General features: G+C 50.9%; 1 protein-coding gene across 1 annotated transcript in view; it reads right to left on the reverse strand.

Moving 5' to 3' along the window:
* Positions 1 to 26498, reverse strand: part of LOC306918510 (dnaJ homolog subfamily C member 13-like) — a gene marked incomplete at its 3' end in the record, with an annotated part of 137277 nt that overhangs the window by 12707 nt on the left and 98072 nt on the right. The window contains exons 15-19 of the mRNA XM_079531411.1: positions 15477 to 15598; positions 13507 to 13582; positions 9847 to 9942; positions 9423 to 9563; positions 4701 to 4718 (exon numbers count right to left, since the gene is read on the reverse strand). Of these exons, the coding sequence (XP_079387537.1) occupies positions 4701 to 4718; positions 9423 to 9563; positions 9847 to 9942; positions 13507 to 13582; positions 15477 to 15598 (453 nt within the window). The remainder of the gene's footprint in view (positions 1 to 4700; positions 4719 to 9422; positions 9564 to 9846; positions 9943 to 13506; positions 13583 to 15476; positions 15599 to 26498) is intronic.

Here is a 26498-nt window from a genome sequence, read left to right on the forward strand (position 1 = left end):
TATGTCTGCTACGGGGAGCGATATGTCTGCTACGGGGAGCGATATGTCTGCTACACGGAGCGATATGTCTGCTACGGGGAGCGATATGTCTGCTACAGGGAGCGATATGTCTGCTACAGGGAGCGATATGTCTGCTACGGGGAGCGATATGTCTGCTACGGGGAGCGATATGTCTGCTACGGGGAGCGATATGTCTGCTACACGGAGCGATATGTCTGCTACAGGGAGCGATATGTCTGCTACAGGGAGCGATATGTCTGCTACAGGGAGCGATATGTCTGCTACGGGGAGCGATAGGTCTGCTACGGGGAGCGATAGGTCTGCTACGGGGAGCGATATGTCTGCTACGGGGAGCGATAGGTCTGCTACAGGGAGCGATAGGTCTGCTACGGGGAGCGATATGTCTGCTACGGGGAGCGATATGTCTGCTACGGGGAGCGATATGTCTGCTACAGGGAGCGATATGTCTGCTACAGGGAGCGATATGTCTGCTACAGGGAGCGATATGTCTGCTACAGGGAGCGATATGTCTGCTACGGGGAGCGATAGGTCTGCTACAGGGAGCGATAGGTCTGCTACGGGGAGCGATATGTCTGCTACGGGGAGCGATATGTCTGCTACGGGGAGCGATATGTCTGCTACAGGGAGCGATATGTCTGCTACAGGGAGCGATATGTCTGCTACAGGGAGCGATATGTCTGCTACAGGGAGCGATAGGTCTGCTACGGGGAGCGATATGTCTGCTACGGGGAGCGATATGTCTGCTACACGGAGCGATATGTCTGCTACAGGGAGCGATATGTCTGCTACAGGGAGCGATATGTCTGCTACAGGGAGCGATATGTCTGCTACACGGAGCGATATGTCTGCTACAGGGAGCGATATGTCTGCTACACGGAGCGATATGTCTGCTACACGGAGCGATAGGTCTGCTACAGGGAGCGATATGTCTGCTACAGGGAGCGATATGTCTGCTACAGGGAGCGATATGTCTGCTACACGGAGCGATATGTCTGCTACAGGGAGCGATATGTCTGCTACAGGGAGCGATATGTCTGCTACACGGAGCGATATGTCTGCTACAGGGAGCGATATGTCTGCTACACGGAGCGATATGTCTGCTACACGGAGCGATATGTCTGCTACAGGGAGCGATATGTCTGCTACACGGAGCGATATGTCTGCTACACGGAGCGATATGTCTGCTACAGGGAGCGATATGTCTGCTACAGGGAGCGATATGTCTGCTACACGGAGCGATATGTCTGCTACAGGGAGCGATATGTCTGCTACACGGAGCGATATGTCTGCTACACGGAGCGATAGGTCTGCTACAGGGAGCGATATGTCTGCTACAGGGAGCGATATGTCTGCTACAGGGAGCGATATGTCTGCTACACGGAGCGATATGTCTGCTACAGGGAGCGATATGTCTGCTACAGGGAGCGATATGTCTGCTACACGGAGCGATATGTCTGCTACAGGGAGCGATATGTCTGCTACAGGGAGCGATATGTCTGCTACACGGAGCGATATGTCTGCTACACGGAGCGATATGTCTGCTACGGGGAGCGATAGGTCTGCTACAGGGAGCGATATGTCTGCTACAGGGAGCGATATGTCTGCTACAGGGAGCGATATGTCTGCTACAGGGAGCGATATGTCTGCTACGGGGAGCGATATGTCTGCTACACGGAGCGATATGTCTGCTACACGGAGCGATATGTCTGCTACAGGGAGCGATATGTCTGCTACACGGAGCGATATGTCTGCTACACGGAGCGATATGTCTGCTACAGGGAGCGATATGTCTGCTACACGGAGCGATATGTCTGCTACAGGGAGCGATATGTCTGCTACACGGAGCGATATGTCTGCTACAGGGAGCGATATGTCTGCTACAGGGAGCGATATGTCTGCTACACGGAGCGATATGTCTGCTACACGGAGCGATATGTCTGCTACGGGGAGCGATAGGTCTGCTAGGGAGCGATATGTCTGCTACAGGGAGCGATATGTCTGCTACAGGGAGCGATATGTCTGCTACAGGGAGCGATATGTCTGCTACAGGGAGCGATATGTCTGCTACACGGAGCGATATGTCTGCTACAGGGAGCGATATGTCTGCTACAGGGAGCGATAGGTCTGCTAGGGAGCGATATGTCTGCTACAGGGAGCGATATGTCTGCTACAGGGAGCGATATGTCTGCTACAGGGAGCGATATGTCTGCTACAGGGAGCGATATGTCTGCTACACGGAGCGATATGTCTGCTACATGGAGCGATATGTCTGCTACACAGAGCGATATGTCTGCTACAGGGAGCGATAGGTCTGCTAGGGAGCGATATGTCTGCTACAGGGAGCGATATGTCTGCTACAGGGAGCGATATGTCTGCTACGGGGAGCGATATGTCTGCTACGGGGAGCGATATGTCTGCTACGGGGAGCGATATGTCTGCTACGGGGAGCGATATGTCTGCTACGGGGAGTCTGCTACAGGGAGCGATATGTCTGCTAGGGAGCGATATGTCTGCTACAGGGAGCGATAGGTCTGCTACAGGGAGCGATATGTCTGCTACGGGGAGCGATATGTCTGCTACGGGGAGCGATATGTCTGCTACAGGGAGCGATATGTCTGCTACGGGGAGCGATATGTCTGCTACAGGGAGCGATATGTCTGCTACAGGGAGCGATAGGTCTGCTACAGGGAGCGATAGGTCTGCTACAGGGAGCGATATGTCTGCTACAGGGAGCGATAGGTCTGCTACAGGGAGCGATATGTCTGCTACAGGGAGCGATAGGTCTGCTAGGGAGCGATATGTCTGCTACAGGGAGCGATATGTCTGCTACAGGGAGCGATATGTCTGCTACGGGGAGCGATATGTCTGCTACGGGGAGCGATATGTCTGCTACGGGGAGCGATATGTCTGCTACGGGGAGCGTTATGTCTGCTACGGGGAGCGATATGTCTGCTACGGGGAGCGATATGTCTGCTACGGGGAGTGATATGTCTGCTACGGGGAGCGATATGTCTGCTACGGGGAGCGATATGTCTGCTACGGGGAGCGATATGTCTGCTACGGGGAGCGATATGTCTGCTACAGGGAGCGATATGTCTGCTACAGGGAGCGATAGGTCTGCTACAGGGAGCGATAGGTCTGCTACAGGGAGCGATATGTCTGCTACAGGGAGCGATATGTCTGCTACGGGGATATGTCTGCTACGGGGAGCGATATGTCTGCTACGGGGAGCGATATGTCTGCTACGGGGAGCGATATGTCTGCTACGGGGAGCGATATGTCTGCTACGGGGAGCGATATGTCTGCTACGGGGAGCGATATGTCTGCTACGGGGAGCGATATGTCTGCTACAGGGAGCGATATGTCTGCTACGGGGAGCGATATGTCTGCTACGGGGAGCGATATGTCTGCTACAGGGAGCGATATGTCTGCTACAGGGAGCGATATGTCTGCTACGGGGAGCGATAGGAACCATGATTTAGTTGCTAAAATAGGCAAGACAATGTCTGTCGTCTGGAAATGGTTCGGCTTCTCCGTTTCAGATGTGGAGCAAACTAGTGTAAAAGTTGTAAAAAGGGGGATGCACACGCCGCGCTTTGCACTCTTCCCATTCTCCGCTGTGTGCTTGTGTTTGTTTTCCGGGTGCTGGAGCCAGTTGGGACGCTCGTGTTGTTGCCGTCTCTCACCGTCTCACAGGCACAGACTTTTTACGGGGACAGGTTTTAGTTCCGACATAGTGGAGGGTCCCCCGAGAGTGGGAGACGGCAGCACGAGTGGCTTGTTCCAGTGCCTTTAATATCACCTACTGTCCCTTATTATCGTAAAGTCGGGTAGTGTACACTGTTTATTTTGCACCGAGGAGCCATGTGTGTCTGACTGTTGACTGTGTACGTCGCCTAGGCTAAAAACAAAAGGGAAGCCTATATACAAGTACTATATAATTAGTCATGATGATAATGTGTTCCTGACATCTGAAGCTGATCCGGCGAAAATTAGAGAACGCACCCACTGTCACATGACTTTCAATGACTGCGTGCGGGGGGGGTTTCAGTACGGGGTTTCAGGAGGGGGTTTCAGGTGGTTTCAGGTGGGGGTTTCAGGGGGGGGTTTCAGGTGGGGGTTTCAGGGGGGGGTTTCAGGTGGGGGTTTTGCGGCCAAATTTCTCTATCTTTTTATTTTTAATCCCACGATTTTGCAACCCATTTTCACTTAAATTATCTAATCTACTGTAAATCTGGGCGCTACTCTCTCTGCCAACCACCCTCCAAACCACCCTCCAACCACCCTCCAACCACCCTCCACCCGCCAACCACCCTCCAACCACCCTCCAACCACCCTCCAACCACCCTCCAACCACTCTCCACCTTCCAACCACCCTCCAACCACCCTCCACCTTCCAACCACCCTCCAACCACCCTCCAACCATGAAACGCTTTTCCTGCTTCAGAATTACTACACTATATAAGTACTACAGTACTGTATAATTATATATATACAAGTACTATATAATTAGTCATGATGATAATGTGTTCCTGACATCTGAAGCTGATCCGGCGAAAATTAGAGAACGCACCCACTGTCACATGACTTTCAATGACTGCGTGCGTGTGTGCGTGCGTGTGTGCGTGCGTGCGTAAGGGGGGGCGGGACGGATCCCCATTGGTCAGTATGCTACTTACCAGGTTATTTCTGTCCTGCTGCATTGATTGACAGCAGAGAAAACCAACCAAGACAAGAGGAGGGCGGGACAAAAACAACAACAGAGAGATTATTGGTTATTGGATATTGATTATTGGATCAAAGAGGGGCGGATCTCATTACATCATCATTACAACGACAACACAGCACAAATCAGCCGAATGTCAATTAATAAGATCACATGACTTGAATTTGGTGTTTCTACACTATTTGACACATACTAATAAATACAAACTAATCGATGGACAAAATAACAAGGTCATATTTCTTGACATCCAAAAAAAACATAATTAAAACTATTATTATTATTATTATTATTTGGGTAAAACCACCTCCCAGCAGCACAGTCTAATAATTCAGTAATAATCATCTCTATGTAATAATCATCTCTATGGTGTAAGCCGGCCGGCCAGGCAGCAACATGTGATTAGTAACATTTCTAAATAATCATCAATGTATCAATCAAGGAAGAACAGTCATTTTGGAGCAAAACACAAAGGTCAAGTCAAAGGTCAAGTCAGCGACGTGTAAAGCAGGGTTCCCCAATTAATTTTCCTCAAGGGCCATATTTTGACTAGGGTACCAGGCTGGGGGCCGAGTCCGCACGCGCAAAAAAATGTTTTTTTTATTTTTTCATTAATTAATTAAAAATTGTTCTCAACCAGTGGTCTGGGGTCCACCAGTGGTCCTTGAGGGGGTGCCCAGTTTGACATGCATAGGCTACTGAGCCCCATTTAATGCCATTTATATCTGGGACACCCCCCCAAAACAAAACAAAAAACTTTTTTTTCCTTTTGAAATTCTTCCAGGGGCCACAAGGGGGCGCTCCGCGGGCCGCAAATGGCCTGCGGGCCGCCTATTGGGGAACCCTGGTGTAGAGAGAGGAGAGGAGAGGAGAGGAGAGGAGAGAGATGTCCGTCACTGAGGGTCAGAAACCTCTCATAGTTTAAAGGACAACTTTAGTTTTTTTCAACCAAGGTTCATGTTTCAGGTTAACACAGCCGACGCTAATCGCGTATCAATACGTTATCAATTAATCAAACGTCCGGTGCGAACCACGTATCCATACGTTCTAATCACTTTTTTATAGCATACTTTCATTCATCTTTTTACCCACCCGGACAATGAAGAACCATCCCCCTATCATTGCTGCTTAGTCCCGCTCACGTGATCAGAAAAAAAAACAAAAAAAAAAAAACCCCTCCCCTCCTGAAAACAGGAGGGCAGGCCGCTTTACGTGTATAAGCCAGTGTAAAATGGATGCGCCCATGCCGATCTAGTCGGTGTGTGAAAAGAATCAAATTTCACCTAACCTCGCCTCACCAGGCTTTCCTCCACCTATTGGCTTTTACCCAACACTATAGTACTCGATTCCCCCCTCCCCTCCTGTTTCTCCTGCAGGAGGAGGGCCTTGCGAGATGGGGGCTCTGTCCTGGCTCTGTCTCTCGGAAAAAAACATGAATTGAACGGATCGCTGCCTAAACACATATGCACCGGATCCGATCGGCATTGCATTGCATAACGTCTGCAACACACATGGACAGATGCATGTTTCCTTCTTCATACTGTAGCGACCAAACGATCCCCGAGCCTACAATACTACGAACGAACTAACAAACGAACTACAGTATCGAGAGGGGACGCCATGACAACAGACAGTCTACCGTTGGGGGATCACCGTTGGGGGATCACTTCCCTGTGAAGTGAGCGGTGCAACTGTTCTCTACAGTTGCACCGCGCAACTGTAGAGAACAGTTGCACCGCTCACTTCACAGGGGTGTGATTTTTATTATTACAGTAGAAGTTTACAGACCAAACTGTAAATAAAAGGTTTACATGACTTTCTGTCTCAGTCCGTATATAGCGAGCTGTAGTGAATAAGTACAGAACAGTTGCAACGCTCACTTCACAGGGGTGTGATTTTTATTATTACAGTAGAAGTTTACAGACCAAACTGTAAATAAAAGGTTTACATGACTTTCTGCCTCAGTCCGTATATAGCGAGCTGTATTGAATAAGCAGAGAACAGAATATGGGACAGAGTTGCACCACTCACTTCACATGGGTGTGATTTTTATTATTACTACAGTAGAAGTTTTTTTCTTATGAAAGCAGAGAGTCTTCTGTTTCATACGGTATATAGTATTTATATGTCGCTATAGGCCTTATTTTGTGAATATTGAGGAGTTCACGTCCATGTCTTCTCTGAAGTTATCTGGTGGGCACAAGCTGCATTCAATAACCAATTACTGTCTAACTGTACATGGGATCAATGTTTACTCTTTTCCTCGTAAAAGTACACATTCAGGGCTTTAATTCGGTGTATAGGATGTATAGGATATTTATTGGGTTAAATTTTATATCTGCCTGTCAATGTCTCTGACTTTAAACCATCCATAACTCTGCTCGTTGTTCAAGATAACCACTTCCAGGCAAATGTAGGTGTTGCAAAAAGGTCAATATCTCCAGAATGGAACATGGTAAAATCAAAATGTATTTTTTTATAAGAGAACATTTTGCTGTGGGCCCCCGAACAAGGCCTTTGTGCAATGTTAAACGGTAGCAACATCCAAATAGGCCTGCCGAGATCTTGTAGCAATCAAAGTGTTAATAGAGAAAGTAAAAGATGAGTGTTCATTTGTTTTTCATTTTGCTGCTTTCTTTCATTTTAGTCTGGAGCAACGGAAGCTCTGATCATGAGTCAAATATAAATGCTTCCGTCATACAGTCTGGAGCAACGGAAGCTCTGATCATGAGTCAAATATAAATGCTTCCGTCATACAGTCTGGAGCGACGGAAGCTCTGATCATGAGTCAAATATAAATGCTTCCGTCATACAGTCTGGAGCGACGGAAGCTCTGATCATGAGTCAAATATAAATGCTTCCGTCATACAGTCTGGAGCAACGGAAGCTCTGATCATGAGTCAAATATAAATGCTTCCGTCGTACAGTCTGGAGCGACGGAAGCTCTGATCATGAGTCAAATATAAATGCTTCCGTCGTACAGTCTGGAGCAACGGAAGCTCTGATCATGAGTCAAATATAAATGCTTCCGTCGTACAGTCTGGAGCAACGGAAGCTCTGATCATGAGTCAAATATAAATGCTTCCGTCGTACAGTCTGGAGCAACGGAAGCTCTGATCATGAGTCAAATATAAATGCTTCCGTCGTACAGTCTGGAGCAACGGAAGCTCTGATCATGAGTCAAATATAAATGCTTCCGTCGTACAGTCTGGAGCAACGGAAGCTCTGATCATGAGTCAAATATAAATGCTTCCGTCGTACAGTCTGGAGCAACGGAAGCTCTGATCATGAGTCAAATATAAATGCTTCCGTCATACAGTCTGGAGCAACGGAAGCTCTGATCATGAGTCAAATATAAATGCTTCCGTCATACAGTCTGGAGCAACGGAAGCTCTGATCATGAGTCAAATATAAATGCTTCCGTCATACAGTCTGGAGCAACGGAAGCTCTGATCATGAGTCAAATATAAATGCTTCCGTCATACAGTCTGGAGCAACGGAAGCTCTGATCATGAGTCAAATATAAATGCTTCCGTCATACAGTCTGGAGCAACGGAAGCTCTGATCATGAGTCAAATATAAATGCTTCCGTCATACAGTCTGGAGCAACGGAAGCTCTGATCATGAGTAAAATATAAATGCTTCCGTCGTACAGTCTGGAGCAACGGAAGCTCTGATCATGAGTAAAATATAAATGCTTCCGTCATACAGTCTGGAGCAACGGAAGCTCTGATCACGAGTAAAATATAAATGCTTCCGTCATACAGTCTGGAGCAACGGAAGCTCTGATCACGAGTAAAATATAAATGCTTCCGTCATACAGTCTGGAGCAACGGAAGCTCTGATCATGAGTAAAATATGAATGCTTCCGTCATACAGTCTGGAGCAACGGAAGCTCTGATCATGAGTAAAATATAAATGCTTCCGTCGTACAGTCTGGAGCAACGGAAGCTCTGATCATGAGTAAAATATAAATGATTCCGTCGTACAGTCTGGAGCAACGGAAGCTCTGATCATGAGTAAAATATAAATGCTTCCGTCGTACAGTCTGGAGCAACGGAAGCTCTGATCATGAGTAAAATATAAATGATTCCGTCGTACAGTCTGGAGCAACGGAAGCTCTGATCATGAGTCAAATATAAATGCTTCCGTCATACAGTCTGGAGCAACGGAAGCTCTGATCATGAGTAAAATATAAATGCTTCCGTCATACAGTCTGGAGCAACGGAAGCTCTGATCATGAGTAAAATATAAATGCTTCCGTCATACAGTCTGGAGCAACGGAAGCTCTGATCATGAGTAAAATATAAATGCTTCCGTCGTACAGTCTGGAGCAACGGAAGCTCTGATCATGAGTAAAATATAAATGCTTCCGTCATACAGTCTGGAGCAACGGAAGCTCTGATCATGAGTAAAATATAAATGCTTCCGTCATACAGTCTGGAGCAACGGAAGCTCTGATCACGAGTAAAATATAAATGCTTCCGTCATACAGTCTGGAGCAACGGAAGCTCTGATCATGAGTAAAATATAAAGTGGAAGTATAGCCATGCTAAGGAACTGTTGGGAGTACAATTGATCATTCTGGGTTATATCAAAGTGCGCTTCAGGATAGCTGCAGTACCCCCCCCCCCCCCCCCCCCCTTCGCCCAACAGTCCGAATGTAATGTACCCTCACCTCTTTCTGGGCGATGCCCATCTTGTCCCTCCAGTGCATCAGCACCACGTCAGCCTTCTCCTTGGCGAACTTCTCCACCTCTTTGGCCGCCTTGCCCGCCACGCGCTGCCACTCTGGAACCTTGGTACGACCCAACTGGTCCTGAACCGCCCGGGAGGAGGGAAACAATACCAACAAGATGTTAGCAAAATACACCTTGGTATGACCCAACTGAACTTAAGAACCGGTCTCCCACCCAGAGTAGAGCTCTTCAGGGGACCCCCGGGACCCCCCGACCAGACGGTCTCCCACCCAGAGTAGAGCTCTTCAGGGGACCCCCGGGACCCCCCGACCAGACGGTCTCCCACCCAGAGTAGAGCTCTTCTTCGCAGTAAAATAATAAAAATGGATACAATATGATTGACAGTTAGTGTGTGTTGGTTACCGTGGCGATCTTGAGGTTGTCCCTGATGTGCATCCTGTCCACGTCTCTCTCTGGGACCGGGTCGGGACTGTCCAGGTAGGCCAATAGACCGGTAGGCTGGAGGAGGAGTTACAGTTAATTAACTAATCACTGTCCAGGTAGGCCAATATACCGGTAGGCTGGAGGAGGAGTTACAGTTCATTAACACCTTGCTTGCCCGGACCTATTTAATCCATTTAATCCATGTGCCCATCATTTATAGCGCCCGGACCACTTTTACCGGCACACCGGAAGTTGTTGTGCATGTCTGTGTAGCAGCTAACAATAGCCACACCACTCTAGAGTCGATCGACAACAACGGGAGGTAAGAATAAATCTATCGCGACTAGCGACTGGACCGCGGAGCGCCGTCTAACACAGGATCTTTTTTCAGAATTAGACGGGATGATTTAGATCGGGAGTTATGAACGTTTTAAGATTTTCGTTTTCGTCAGCTAAACAGGCAGGGAACATTTCCGATGACGTGTCACTGTTTGACACGTCATCGGATCGGGCAACAAGCGCTCCTAGGCTGTGGAGCAACAAGCGCTCCTAGGCTGTGGAGCAACAAGCGCTCCTAGGCTGTGGAGCAACAAGCGCTCCTAGGCTGTGGAGCAACAAGCGCTCCTAGGCTGTGGAGCAACAAGCGCTCCTAGGCTGTGGAGCAACTAGCGCTCCTAGGCTGTGGAGCAACAAGCCCTCCTAGGCTGTGGAGCAACAAGCGCTCCTAGGCTGTGGAGCAACAAGCGCTCCTAGGCTGTGGAGCAACAAGCGCTCCTAGGCTGTGGAGCAACAAGCGCTCCTAGGCTGTGGAGCAACAAGCGCTCCTAGGCTGTGGAGCAACTAGCGCTCCTAGGCTGTGGAGCAACAAGCGCTCCTAGGCTGTGGAGCAACAAGCGCTCCTAGGCTGTGGAGCAACAAGCGCTCCTAGGCTGTGGAGCAACAAGCCCTCCTAGGCTGTGGAGCAACAAGCGCTCCTAGGCTGTGGAGCAACAAGCCCTCCTAGGCTGTGGAGCAACAAGCGCTCCTAGGCTGTGGAGCAACAAGCCCTCCTAGGCTGTGGAGCAACAAGCCCTCCTAGGCTGTGGAGCAACAAGCGCTCCTAGGCTGTGGAGCAACAAGCCCTCCTAGGCTGTGGAGCAACAAGCCCTCCTAGGCTGTGGAGCGATGCTCCTAGGCTGTGGAGCAACAAGCGCTCCTAGGCTGTGGAGCAACAAGCCCTCCTAGGCTGTGGAGCAACAAGCGCTCCTAGGCTGTGGAGCAACAAGCGCTCCTAGGCTGTGGAGCAACAAGCCCTCCTAGGCTGTGGAGCAACAAGCGCTCCTAGGCTGTGGAGCAACAAGCCCTCCTAGGCTGTGGAGCAACAAGCGCTCCTAGGCTGTGGAGCAACAAGCGCTCCTAGGCTGTGGAGCAACAAGCCCTCCTAGGCTGTGGAGCAACAAGCGCTCCTAGGCTGTGGAGCAACAAGCCCTCCTAGGCTGTGGAGCAACAAGCGCTCCTAGGCTGTGGAGCGATGCGCTCCTAGGCTGTGGAGCAACTAGCGCTCCTAGGCTGTGGAGCAACAAGCGCTCCTAGGCTGTGGAGCAACAAGCGCTCCTAGGCTGTGGAGCAACAAGCGCTCCTAGGCTGTGGAGCAACAAGCGCTCCTAGGCTGTGGAGCAACTAGCGCTCCTAGGCTGTGGAGCAACTAGCGCTCCTAGGCTGTGGAGCAACTAGCGCTCCTAGGCTGTGGAGCAACAAGCGCTCCTAGGCTGTGGAGCAACAAGCGCTCCTAGGCTGTGGAGCAACAAGCGCTCCTAGGCTGTGGAGCAACAAGCGCTCCTAGGCTGTGGAGCAACTAGCGCTCCTAGGCTGTGGAGCAACAAGCCCTCCTAGGCTGTGGAGCAACAAGCGCTCCTAGGCTGTGGAGCAACAAGCGCTCCTAGGCTGTGGAGCAACAAGCGCTCCTAGGCTGTGGAGCAACAAGCGCTCCTAGGCTGTGGAGCAACAAGCGCTCCTAGGCTGTGGAGCAACAAGCGCTCCTAGGCTGTGGAGCAACAAGCGCTCCTAGGCTGTGGAGCAACAAGCGCTCCTAGGCTGTGGAGCAACAAGCGCTCCTAGGCTGTGGAGCAACAAGCGCTCCTAGGCTGTGGAGCAACAAGCGCTCCTAGGCTGTGGAGCAACAAGCGCTCCTAGGCTGTGGAGCAACAAGCGCTCCTAGGCTGTGGAGCAACAAGCGCTCCTAGGCTGTGGAGCAACTAGCGCTCCTAGGCTGTGGAGCAACAAGCGCTCCTAGGCTGTGGAGCAACAAGCGCTCCTAGGCTGTGGAGCAACTAGCGCTCCTAGGCTGTGGAGCAACAAGCGCTCCTAGGCTGTGGAGCAACAAGCCCTCCTAGGCTGTGGAGCAACAAGCCCTCCTAGGCTGTGGAGCAACAAGCGCTCCTAGGCTGTGGAGCGATGCTCCTAGGCTGTGGAGCAACAAGCGCTCCTAGGCTGTGGAGCGATGCGATCGGTTTTGATATCATTAATCTCCGTCCTATTTATCAATCTCCATCCCGGGCACTTGACCATGACCTTGCACTTGACGGAGATCTCCGCCCCGGGCCTCCATGGTGTTAACCAATCACTGTACAGATAGGCCAATAGACCGGTAGGCTGGAGGGGGAGGAGTCACAGTTAACCAACCATCGCACAGGCTGGGGGAGGAGTCACAGTTAACCAATCACTGTACATGTGACGTGGTACCACAAACGCTAACCTAAAATCTCCATAGTTATAAAAGGATAGAGACCAGACCGGAGCGTCTCCTTGGAAATAAAAACGTCTGGGTTTCCGAGGCTACTTTTGGCCAGTAGGTGGCGGCAGCTTCAACGTTGGATAGCCTTACACTGCGCAAAAAGCATGGAATACGGATGTGTATATTACAGGAAACTCCCGTTAAACTTTACAACAAACTCCGGTAAACTTGCTACTTGCTGCTAAACTTGAGGTTTACGGGCAAAATACAGTGCCCAGAATTGCAGAAATTTCAAGCAGTGTTACTGGAGGGCTTGGAAATCTACAGTACAGAAATATACATACAGTATTCATTGGTCTGTGTGTTGGTGTGAAAACATGGAGTGGACACTCATACAGTACTGGTCTGAGTGAAAACATGGAGTGGACACTCATACAGTACTGGTCTGAGTGAAAACATGGATCTCACTCATACAGTACTGGTCTGAGTGAAAACATGGATCTCACTCATACAGTACTGGTCTGAGTGAAAACATGGATCTCACTCATACAGTACTGGTCTGAGTGAAAACATGGATCTCACTCATACAGTACTGGTCTGAGTGAAAACATGGAGTGGACACTCATACAGTACTGGTCTGAGTGAAAACATGGATCTCACTCATACAGTACTGGTCTGAGTGAAAACATGGATCTCACACATACAGTACTGGTCTGAGTGAAAACATGGATCTCACTCATACAGTACTGGTCTGAGTGAAAACATGGATCTCACACATACAGTACTGGTCTGAGTGAAAACATGGATCTCACTCATACAGTACTGGTCTGAGTGAAAACATGGATCTCACACATACAGTACTGGTCTGAGTGAAAACATGGATCTCACTCATACAGTACTGGTCTGAGTGAAAACATGGATCTCACCAGGATTCTCTTCAGCAGGTTCATGGCCGTTGGATTCTCTGCCGTCCACAGACCCACCAGGTGACGACTCAGCTGTCTGGTAGAGAGAAACAAACACACCCACTGGGTCACTATGACCCCCAGCTGTCTGGTAGAGAGAAACAAACACACCCACTGGGTCACTATGACCCCCAGCTGTCTGGTAGAGAGAAACAAACACACCCACTGGGTCACTATGACCCCCAGCTGTCTGGTAGAGAGAAACAAACACACCCACTGGGTCACTATGACCCCCAGCTGTCTGGTAGAGAGAAACAAACACACCCACTGGGTCACTATGACCCCCAGCTGTCTGGTAGAGAGAAACAAACACACCCACTGGGTCACTATGACCCCCAGCTGTCTGGTAGAGAGAAACAAACACACCCCATTCAAGGACCCCTAAATTAATATCGTGGACCCCCATCTGAAATATATTTTGTGTGAGCTTGTAGATCGGCTATTTTCAAATAGCCAATGGAGGCTAGGCCTACTGTATGATTAAAGTGGTGAAATAGATTTTTTCCCCAGTCAACATTTCTTTCTCTGGAAGATGCTTCTGAACATTGTTGCTAGTTTGACCACTTCAAATGCTCTCTGAGAGCTTGTAGATCGGTTATTTTCGCTCTGCAACATGATTCTATGGAGTCCTCTGCAACATGATTCTATGGAATCCTCTGCAACATGATTCTATGGAGTCCTCTGCAACATGATTCTATGGAGTCCTCTGCAACATGATTCTATGGAGTCCTCTGCAACATGATTCTATGGAGTCCTCTGCAACATGATTCTATGGAATCCTCTGCAACATGATTCTATGGAGTCCTCTGCAACATGATTCTATGGAGTCCTCTGCAACATGATTCTATGGAATCCTCTGCAACATGATTCTATGGAATCCTCTGCAACATGATTCTATGGAATCCTCTGCAACATGATTCTATGGAATCCTCTGCAACATGATTCTATGGAATCCCAATGACGTGGTGACTGAGGACTTTAAAGGTGTAGTGAAACGGAAATGGTGGACATTTATTGTGAAGTTTCAAGTTGAAACACCGCTATGAAGTTTCTGAACCAATCAGAGCGTCGCATCCCTTCAGGGGATGGGACGGTAGCTAGGGGCCGTAGCTATGCTGCTGCTATGCTACGCAGGACAGCGTGTGGATGTTTGTTTACACATCAGATAGTCGTCCAGCTTTACCAGTTTACTCTTATGTGGCTTATTTCTACCCTATAATGTTTTCAGATACATTTTTTAGCGTGATGATTAAGTTGAAACCGAGTAATACACTCCCTGGATGTTATCTTGAATGGGAATAAAAACGGAAGATGTTTGTAATCAGTAGCAGCTGTGCAGCCTGTGCTGGACGGATGCGGAGATATGGGGAATTAAACGGGTGAGCTTCATTTTTATTGGCTTTTATCGATGTGGGCCTCGACACGTCATCACGCAGCACGTTTTTGTTTTCAGGAAGTAATAAAAAATATATTTTTATGGACGTTTGATATAAAAACACACAAAAACGAGAATTTTCTCGTTTTTTTGGCATCCATTGTTAGGTATGCCCATATGATGACCACGGATATGGTCTAAAAGTGTGAAAAACGTATTTTTCATTTCACTACACCTTTAATCATTGTTTTGTCTACATTTTTATCCCACGATATTTCAACCGATTTCCTTTCACCCAGTGTCAATTATCTAATGTGATCCTGGGCGCTGACCTCATGCTTTCTTCTATGCATGAGGAGTCCAAGTCGCTTCTTTTCACCTGACAGCGGGCGTAGCGCGTGGAAGGAACACGTTAATCAGACCCCTCCATCAGGCGCCCCGGCTGGCCAGGGGGAGGCAGTATAGAGACCAGGATTGAGGACTTTACCGTTTTCTTGTATGCGATATATTTGTACACGATGTAAATTAATAATGGCGTGTGTGTGTGTCTGTGTACCTGTTGGTCAGCATCCTCTGGTCAGCGCTCACAGTGAACATGGAGGTGTGAAGGTGTCTGGGCAGAGCTCCTTCACTCAGAGCCAGTTCCTGCATCTTAGTGGCGATCTCCTTGTCCCCTTCCTGCACACACACACACACACACACACACACACACACACACACACACACACACACACACACACACACACACACACACACACACACACACAGTAGTAAGTACAGTACTTAAGTAAATGTATTCAATTACTCAGCAGCCCTGTGTGCCCTCCACTGCCCTCTACTGCCCTCCACTGCCCTCCACTGCCCTCCACTGCCCTCCACTGCCCTCCACTGCCCTCTACTGTCCTCTACTGCCCTCCACTGCCCTCCACTGCCCTCCACTGCCCTCTACTGCCCTCCACTGCCCTCCACTGTCCTCTACTGTCCTCTACTACTGCCCTCTACTGCCCTCTACTACTGCCCTCTACTGCCCTCTACTGCCCTCTACTACTGCCCTCTACTGCCCTCTACTACTGTCCTCTACTGTCCTCTACTGCCCTCTACTGCTGCCCTCTACTGCCCTCTACTGTCCTCTACTACTGTCCTCTACTACTGCCCTCTACTGCCCTCTACTACTGTCCTCTACTGCCCTCTACTACTGCCCTCTACTGCCCTCTACTGCCCTCTACTGTCCTCTACTACTGTCCTCCACTGCCCTCTACTACTGCCCTCTACTGCCCTCTACTGTCCTCTACTGCCCTCTACTGCCCTCTACTACTGTCCTCTACTGCCCTCTACTACTGTCCTCTACTGCCCTCTACTGCCCTCTACTACTGCCCTCCACTGCCCTCCACTGCCCTCCACTACTGCCCTCTACTGCCCTCTACTACTGCCCTCTACTGTCCTCTACTACTGCCCTCTACTGCCCTCTACTGCCCTCTACTACTGCCCTCTACTGTCCTCTACTGCCCTCTACTGCCCTCTACTGCCCTCTACTGTCCTCTACTGTCCTCTACTACTGCCCTCTACTGTCCTCTACTACTGCCCTCTACTGCCCTCTACTACTGCCCTCTACTGCCCTCTACTGCCCTCTACTACTGCCCTCTACTGTCCTCTACTGCCCTCTACTACTGCCCTCTACTGCCCTCTACTGCCCTCTACTGTCCTCTACTGCCCTCTACTACTGCCCTCTACTACTGCCCTCTACTGTCCTCTACTACTGCCCTCTACTGCCCTCTACTGCCCTCTACTGTCCTCTACTACTGCCCTCTACTACTGCCCTCTACTGCCCTCTACTGCCCTCTACTGCCCTCTACTGTCCTCTACTACTGCCCTCTACTACTGCCCTCTACTGTCCTCTACTGCCCTCTACTGCCCTCTACTACTGCCCTCTACTACTGCCCTCTACTGTCCTCTACTGCCCTCTACTGCCCTCTACTACTGCCCTCTACTACTGCCCTCTACTGCCCTCTACTGCCCTCTACTGTCCTCTACTGCCCTCTACTGCCCTCTACTACTGCCCTCTACTACTGCCCTCTACTGTCCTCTACTGCCCTCTACTACTGCCCTCTACTACTGCCCTCTACTACTGCCCTCTACTGTCCTCTACTGCCCTCTACTACTGCCCTCTACTGCCCTCTACTGCCCTCTACTGTCCTCTACTACTGCCCTCTACTGTCCTCTACTACTGCCCTCTACTGCCCTCTACTGTCCTCTACTACTGCCCTCTACTGTCCTCTACTACTGCCCTCTACTGCCCTCTACTGTCCTCTACTGCCCTCTACTGTCCTCTACTACTGCCCTCTACTGTCCTCTACTACTGCCCTCTACTGCCCTCTACTGTCCTCTACTACTGTCCTCTACTGCCCTCTACTGTCCTCTACTACTGCCCTCTACTACTGCCCTCTACTGTCCTCTACTACTGCCCTCTACTGCCCTCTACTACTGCCCTCTACTGCCCTCTACTGTCCTCTACTACTGCCCTCTACTGTCCTCTACTACTGCCCTCTACTGTCCTCTACTACTGCCCTCTACTGTCCTCTACTACTGCCCTCTACTGTCCTCTACTACTGTCCTCTACTGCCCTCTACTGCCCTCTACTACTGCCCTCTACTGTCCTCTACTACTGCCCTCTACTGTCCTCTACTACTGCCCTCTACTGCCCTCTACTGTCCTCTACTACTGTCCTCTACTGCCCTCTACTGCCCTATACTACTGCCCTCTACTGTCCTCTACTACTGCCCTCTACTGTCCTCTACTACTGCCCTCTACTGTCCTCTACTACTGCCCTCTACTACTGCCCTCTACTGCCCTCTACTGTCCTCTACTACTGTCCTCTACTGCCCTATACTACTGCCCTCTACTGTCCTCTACTACTGCCCTCTACTACTGCCCTCTACTGCCCTCTACTGTCCTCTACTACTGCCCTATACTACTGCCCTCTACTGTCCTCTACTACTGCCCTCTACTGTCCTCTACTACTGCCCTCTACTGTCCTCTACTACTGCCCTCTACTACTGCCCTCTACTGCCCTCTACTGTCCTCTACTACTGTCCTCTACTGCCCTCTACTGCCCTCTACTACTGTCCTCTACTACTGCCCTCTACTGTCCTCTACTACTGCCCTCTACTGTCCTCTACTACTGCCCTCTACTACTGTCCTCTACTGCCCTATACTGTCCTCTACTACTGCCCTCTACTACTGCCCTCTACTGTCCTCTACTGCCCTCTACTACTGCCCTCTACTACTGTCCTCTACTGCCCTCTACTGTCCTCTACTACTGCCCTCTACTGCCCTCTACTGTCCTCTACTGCCCTCTACTGTCCTCTACTACTGCCCTCTACTACTGCCCTCTACTGTCCTCTACTACTGCCCTCTACTGTCCTCTACTACTGCCCTCTACTACTGCCCTCTACTGTCCTCTACTACTGCCCTCTACTGCCCTCTACTACTGCCCTCTACTACTGCCCTCTACTGCCCTCTACTACTGCCCTCTACTACTGCCCTCTACTGCCCTCTACTGCCCTCTACTGCCCTCTACTGCCCTCTACTGCCCTCTACTGCCCTCTACTGTCCTCTACTGCCCTCTACTGCCCTCTACTGCCCTCTACTGCCCTCTACTGTCCTCTACTGCCCTCTACTGCCCTCTACTGCCCTCTACTGCCCTCTACTACTGCCCTCTACTACTGCCCTCTACTACTGCCCTCCACTGTCCTCTACTACTGCCCTCCACTGTCCTCTACTACTGCCCTCTACTGTCCTCTACTGCCCTCTACTACTGCCCTCTACTGTCCTCTACTGCCCTCTACTACTGCCCTCTACTGTCCTCTACTACTGCCCTCTACTGCCCTCTACTGTCCTCTACTGCCCTCTACTGTCCTCTACTGCCCTCTACTACTGCCCTCTACTGTCCTCTACTACTGCCCTCTACTGCCCTCTACTACTGCCCTCTACTGCCCTCTACTGTCCTCTACTGTCCTCTACTGCCCTCTACTGTCCTCTACTACTGCCCTCTACTACTGCCCTCTACTGTCCTCTACTGCCCTCTACTACTGCCCTCTACTGCCCTCTACTACTGCCCTCTGTCCTCTACTGCCCTCTACTACTGCCCTCTACTGTCCTCTACTACTGCCCTCTACTGTCCTCTACTGTCCTCTACTGCCCTCTACTGCCCTCTACTGTCCTCTACTACTGTCCTCTACTACTGCCCTCTACTGTCCTCTACTGCCCTCTACTACTGCCCTCTACTGTCCTCTACTACTGCCCTCTACTGTCCTCTACTACTGCCCTCTACTGTCCTCTACTACTGCCCTCTACTGTCCTCTACTACTGCCCTCTACTGTCCTCTACTACTGCCCTCTACTGTCCTCTACTACTGCCCTCTACTGTCCTCTACTACTGCCCTCTACTGTCCTCTACTACTGCCCTCTACTGTCCTCTACTACTGTCCTCTACTGTCCTCTACTACTGCCCTCTACTGTCCTCTACTACTGTCCTCTACTGTCCTCTACTACTGCCCTCTACTACTGCCCTCTACTGTCCTCTACTGCCCTCTACTGTCCTCTACTGTCCTCTACTGTCCTCTACTACTGCCCTCTACTACTGTCCTCTACTGTCCTCTACTGTCCTCTACTACTGCCCTCTACTACTGCCCTCTACTGTCCTCTACTACTGCCCTCTACTGTCCTCTACTACTGCCCTCTACTGTCCTCTACTACTGCCCTCTACTACTGCCCTCTACTGTCCTCTACTGTCCTCTACTGTCCTCTACTGTCCTCTACTGTCCTCTACTGTCCTCTACTACTGCCCTCTACTACTGCCCTCTACTGTCCTCTACTACTGCCCTCTACTGTCCTCTACTGTCCTCTACTGTCCTCTACTACTGCCCTCTACTGTCCTCTACTACTGCCCTCTACTGTCCTCTACTACTGCCCTCTACTGTCCTCTACTACTGCCCTCTACTGTCCTCTACTACTGCCCTCTACTACTGCCCTCTACTGCCCTCTACTGTCCTCTACTGTCCTCTACTACTGCCCTCTACTGTCCTCTACTACTGCCCTCTACTGTCCTCTACTGTCCTCTACTACTGCCCTCTACTGTCCTCTACTACTGCCCTCTACTACTGCCCTCTACTGCCCTCTACTGTCCTCTACTGTCCTCTACTACTGCCCTCTACTGTCCTCTACTACTGCCCTCTACTGTCCTCTACTGTCCTCTACTACTGCCCTCTACTGTCCTCTACTACTGTCCTCTACTACTGCCCTCTACTGTCCTCTACTGTCCTCTACTGCCCTCTACTACTGTCCTCTACTGTCCTCTACTACTGTCCTCTACTGTCCTCTACTACTGCCCTCTACTGTCCTCTACTACTGCCCTCTACTACTGCCCTCTACTGCCCTCTACTGTCCTCTACTGTCCTCTACTACTGCCCTCTACTGTCCTCTACTGCCCTCTACTACTGCCCTCTACTGTCCTCTACTGTCCTCTACTGCCCTCTACTGCCCTCTACTGTCCTCTACTACTGTCCTCTACTACTGCCCTCTACTGTCCTCTACTGCCCTCTACTACTGCCCTCTACTGTCCTCTACTACTGCCCTCTACTGTCCTCTACTACTGCCCTCTACTGTCCTCTACTACTGCCCTCTACTGTCCTCTACTACTGTCCTCTACTGTCCTCTACTACTGCCCTCTACTGTCCTCTACTACTGCCCTCTACTGTCCTCTACTACTGCCCTCTACTGTCCTCTACTACTGCCCTCTACTGTCCTCTACTGCCCTCTACTACTGCCCTCTACTACTGCCCTCTACTACTGCCCTCTACTACTGCCCTCTACTGCCCTCTACTACTGCCCTCTACTACTGCCCTCTACTGTCCTCTACTACTGCCCTCTACTGTCCTCTACTGCCCTCTACTACTGCCCTCTACTACTGCCCTCTACTGCCCTCTACTACTGCCCTCTACTGTCCTCTACTACTGCCCTCTACTGTCCTCTACTACTGTCCTCTACTGTCCTCTACTACTGCCCTCTACTACTGCCCTCTACTGTCCTCTACTGCCCTCTACTGTCCTCTACTGTCCTCTACTGTCCTCTACTGTCCTCTACTGTCCTCTACTACTGCCCTCTACTACTGTCCTCTACTGTCCTCTACTGTCCTCTACTACTGCCCTCTACTACTGCCCTCTACTGTCCTCTACTACTGCCCTCTACTGTCCTCTACTACTGCCCTCTACTGTCCTCTACTACTGCCCTCTACTGTCCTCTACTGCCCTCTACTACTGCCCTCTACTGTCCTCTACTGTCCTCTACTGTCCTGTCCTCTACTGTCCTCTACTGTCCTCTACTGTCCTCTACTGTCCTCTACTACTGCCCTCTACTACTGCCCTCTACTGTCCTCTACTGTCCTCTACTGTCCTCTACTACTGCCCTCTACTGTCCTCTACTGTCCTCTACTACTGCCCTCTACTGTCCTCTACTACTGCCCTCTACTGTCCTCTACTACTGCCCTCTACTGCCCTCTACTGTCCTCTACTGCCCTCTACTACTGCCCTCTACTGCCCTCTACTGTCCTCTACTACTGCCCTCTACTGTCCTCTACTGCCCTCTACTGTCCTCTACTGCCCTCTACTACTGCCCTCTACTGTCCTCTACTGTCCTCTACTGTCCTCTACTACTGCCCTCTACTACTGCCCTCTACTGTCCTCTACTACTGCCCTCTACTGTCCTCTACTGTCCTCTACTGCCCTCTACTGTCCTCTACTACTGTCCTCTACTACTGCCCTCTACTGCCCTCTACTACTGCCCTCTACTGTCCTCTACTACTGCCCTCTACTGTCCTCTACTACTGCCCTCTACTGTCCTCTACTGCCCTCTACTACTGCCCTCTACTGTCCTCTACTACTGCCCTCTACTGTCCTCTACTACTGCCCTCTACTGTCCTCTACTACTGTCCTCTACTGTCCTCTACTACTGCCCTCTACTGTCCTCTACTACTGCCCTCTACTGTCCTCTACTACTGCCCTCTACTACTGCCCTCTACTGTCCTCTACTGCCCTCTACTACTGCCCTCTACTGCCCTCTACTGCCCTCTACTACTGCCCTCTACTGCCCTCTACTGCCCTCTACTACTGCCCTCTACTGCCCTCTACTACTGCCCTCTACTACTGTCCTCTACTACTGTCCTCTACTACTGCCCTCTACTGTCCTCTACTACTGCCCTCTACTGTCCTCTACTACTGTCCTCTACTACTGCCCTCTACTACTGCCCTCTACTACTGTCCTCTACTACTGTCCTCTACTACTGTCCTCTACTACTGCCCTCTACTGTCCTCTACTACTGCCCTCTACTGCCCTCTACTGTCCTCTACTACTGCCCTCTACTACTGTCCTCTACTACTGCCCTCTACTGTCCTCTACTGCCCTCTACTACTGCCCTCTACTGTCCTCTACTACTGCCCTCTACTACTGCCCTCTACTGCCCTCTACTACTGCCCTCTACTACTGCCCTCTACTGTCCTCTACTACTGCCCTCTACTGCCCTCTACTACTGCCCTCTACTGTCCTCTACTACTGCCCTCTACTGTCCTCTACTGCCCTCTACTACTGCCCTCTACTGCCCTCTACTACTGCCCTCTACTACTGCCCTCTACTGTCCTCTACTACTGCCCTCTACTGCCCTCTACTACTGCCCTCTACTGTCCTCTACTACTGCCCTCTACTGTCCTCTACTACTGTCCTCTACTACTGCCCTCTACTACTGCCCTCTACTACTGCCCTCTACTGCCCTCTACTACTGTCCTCTACTACTGCCCTCTACTACTGCCCTCTACTACTGCCCTCTACTGCCCTCTACTACTGTCCTCTACTACTGCCCTCTACTGTCCTCTACTGCCCTCTACTACTGCCCTCTACTGTCCTCTACTACTGCCCTCTACTACTGCCCTCTACTGCCCTCTACTGTCCTCTACTACTGCCCTCTACTACTGTCCTCTACTACTGCCCTATACTACTGCCCTCTACTGCCCTCTACTACTGCCCTCTACTACTGCCCTCTACTGCCCTCTACTGTCCTCTACTGCCCTCTACTGTCCTCTACTGCCCTCTACTGTCCTCTACTACTGCCCTCTACTACTGCCCTCTACTACTGCCCTCTACTACTGCCCTCTACTGTCCTCTACTACTGCCCTCTACTACTGCCCTCTACTGCCCTCTACTGCCCTCTACTGCCCTCTACTGTCCTCTACTACTGCCCTCCACTGTCCTCTACTACTGCCCTCCACTGTCCTCTACTACTGCCCTCCACTGTCCTCTACTACTGCCCTCCACTGTCCTCTACTACTGCCCTCTACTGTCCTCTACTGTCCTCTACTACTGCCCTCTACTGTCCTCTACTACTGCCCTCTACTACTGCCCTCTACTGCCCTCCACTGTCCTCTACTACTGCCCTCTACTGCCCTCCACTGTCCTCTACTACTGCCCTCTACTGCCCTCCACTGTCCTCTACTACTGCCCTCCACTGTCCTCTACTACTGCCCTCCACTGTCCTCTACTACTGCCCTCCACTGTCCTCTACTACTGCCCTCTACTGTCCTCCACTACTGTCCTCTACTACTGCCCTCTACTACTGCCCTCCACTACTGCCCTCTACTACTGTCCTCTACTACTGCCCTCCACTGTCCTCTACTACTGCCCTCCACTGTCCTCTACTACTGCCCTCCACTGTCCTCTACTACTGCCCTCTACTGTCCTCCACTGTCCTCTACTACTGCCCTCCACTGTCCTCTACTACTGCCCTCCACTGTCCTCTACTACTGCCCTCCACTGTCCTCTACTACTGCCCTCTACTGCCCTCCACTGTCCTCTACTACTGCCCTCCACTGTCCTCTACTACTGCCCTCTACTGTCCTCCACTGTCCTCTACTACTGCCCTCTACTGTCCTCTACTACTGTCCTCTACTGTCCTCTACTACTGCCCTCTACTGTCCTCTACTACTGTCCTCTACTGTCCTCTACTACTGCCCTCTACTGTCCTCTACTACTGCCCTCTACTGTCCTCTACTACTGTCCTCTACTGTCCTCTACTACTGCCCTCTACTGTCCTCTACTACTGCCCTCTACTGTCCTCTACTACTGCCCTCTACTGTCCTCTACTACTGCCCTCTACTGTCCTCTACTACTGTCCTCTACTGTCCTCTACTACTGCCCTCTACTGTCCTCTACTACTGTCCTCTACTGTCCTCTACTACTGCCCTCTACTGTCCTCTACTACTGTCCTCTACTGTCCTCTACTGCCCTCTACTACTGCCCTCTACTGTCCTCTACTGTCCTCTACTGCCCTCTACTACTGCCCTCTACTGTCCTCTACTACTGTCCTCTACTGTCCTCTACTGCCCTCTACTACTGCCCTCCACTGTCCTCTACTACTGCCCTCCACTGTCCTCTACTACTGCCCTCTACTGCCCTCCACTGTCCTCTACTACTGCCCTCCACTGTCCTCTACTACTGCCCTCTACTGTCCTCCACTGTCCTCTACTACTGCCCTCTACTGTCCTCTACTACTGTCCTCTACTGTCCTCTACTACTGCCCTCTACTGTCCTCTACTACTGTCCTCTACTGTCCTCTACTACTGCCCTCTACTGTCCTCTACTACTGCCCTCTACTGTCCTCTACTACTGTCCTCTACTGTCCTCTACTACTGCCCTCTACTGTCCTCTACTACTGCCCTCTACTGTCCTCTACTACTGCCCTCTACTGTCCTCTACTACTGCCCTCTACTGTCCTCTACTACTGTCCTCTACTGTCCTCTACTACTGCCCTCTACTGTCCTCTACTACTGTCCTCTACTGTCCTCTACTACTGCCCTCTACTGTCTACTACTGTCCTCTACTGTCCTCTACTGCCCTCTACTACTGCCCTCTACTGTCCTCTACTACTGCCCTCTACTGTCCTCTACTACTGCCCTCTACTGTCCTCTACTGCCCTCTACTGTCCTCTACTGCCCTCTACTGCCCTCTACTACTGTCCTCTACTGTCCTCTACTACTGCCCTCTACTGTCCTCTACTACTGTCCTCTACTGTCCTCTACTACTGCCCTCTACTACTGCCCTCTACTGTCCTCTACTACTGCCCTCTACTGTCCTCTACTGCCCTCTACTGTCCTCTACTGCCCTCTACTGTCCTCTACTACTGCCCTCTACTGTCCTCTACTGCCCTCTACTGTCCTCTACTGCCCTCTACTGTCCTCTACTACTGCCCTCTACTACTGCCCTCCACTACTGCCCTCTACTACTGTCCTCCACTGTCCTCTACTACTGCCCTCCACTGTCCTCTACTACTGCCCTCCACTGTCCTCTACTACTGCCCTCCACTGTCCTCTACTACTGCCCTCTACTGCCCTCCACTGTCCTCTACTACTGCCCTCCACTGTCCTCTACTACTGCCCTCTACTGTCCTCCACTGTCCTCTACTACTGCCCTCTACTGTCCTCTACTACTGTCCTCTACTGTCCTCTACTACTGCCCTCTACTGTCCTCTACTACTGCCCTCTACTGTCCTCTACTACTGCCCTCTACTGTCCTCTACTACTGCCCTCTACTGTCCTCTACTACTGCCCTCTACTGTCCTCTACTACTGCCCTCTACTGTCCTCTACTACTGCCCTCTACTGTCCTCTACTACTGTCCTCTACTGTCCTCTACTACTGCCCTCTACTGTCCTCTACTACTGTCCTCTACTGTCCTCTACTACTGCCCTCTACTACTGCCCTCTACTGTCCTCTACTACTGCCCTCTACTGTCCTCTACTGCCCTCTACTGTCCTCTACTGCCCTCTACTGCCCTCTACTACTGTCCTCTACTGTCCTCTACTACTGCCCTCTACTGTCCTCTACTACTGTCCTCTACTGTCCTCTACTACTGCCTACTGCCCTCTACTGTCCTCTACTACTGCCCTCTACTGTCCTCTACTGCCCTCTACTGTCCTCTACTGCCCTCTACTGTCCTCTACTACTGCCCTCTACTGCCCTCTACTGCCCTCTACTGTCCTCTACTACTGCCCTCTACTACTGCCCTCTACTACTGCCCTCTACTACTGCCCTCTACTGCCCTCTACTACTGCCCTCTACTGTCCTCTACTGTCCTCTACTGCCCTCTACTACTGCCCTCTACTGTCCTCTACTACTGCCCTCTACTACTGCCCTCTACTACTGCCCTCTACTACTGCCCTCTACTACTGTCCTCTACTACTGCCCTCTACTGTCCTCTACTGTCCTCTACTGTCCTCTACTACTGCCCTCTACTACTGCCCTCTACTACTGCCCTCTACTACTGTCCTCTACTACTGCCCTCTACTGTCCTCTACTGTCCTCTACTGTCCTCTACTGTCCTCTACTGTCCTCTACTGTCCTCTACTACTGCCCTCTACTACTGCCCTCTACTACTGCCCTCTACTACTGCCCTCTACTGCCCTCTACTGCCCTCTACTGCCCTCTACTGCCCTCTACTACTGCCCTCTACTGCCCTCTACTACTGCCCTCTACTGCCCTC

This window comes from Electrona antarctica (assembly GCF_951216825.1).
Source record: "Electrona antarctica genome assembly, contig: scaffold_152, whole genome shotgun sequence".
Classification (NCBI taxonomy): Eukaryota; Metazoa; Chordata; class Actinopteri; order Myctophiformes; family Myctophidae; genus Electrona; species Electrona antarctica.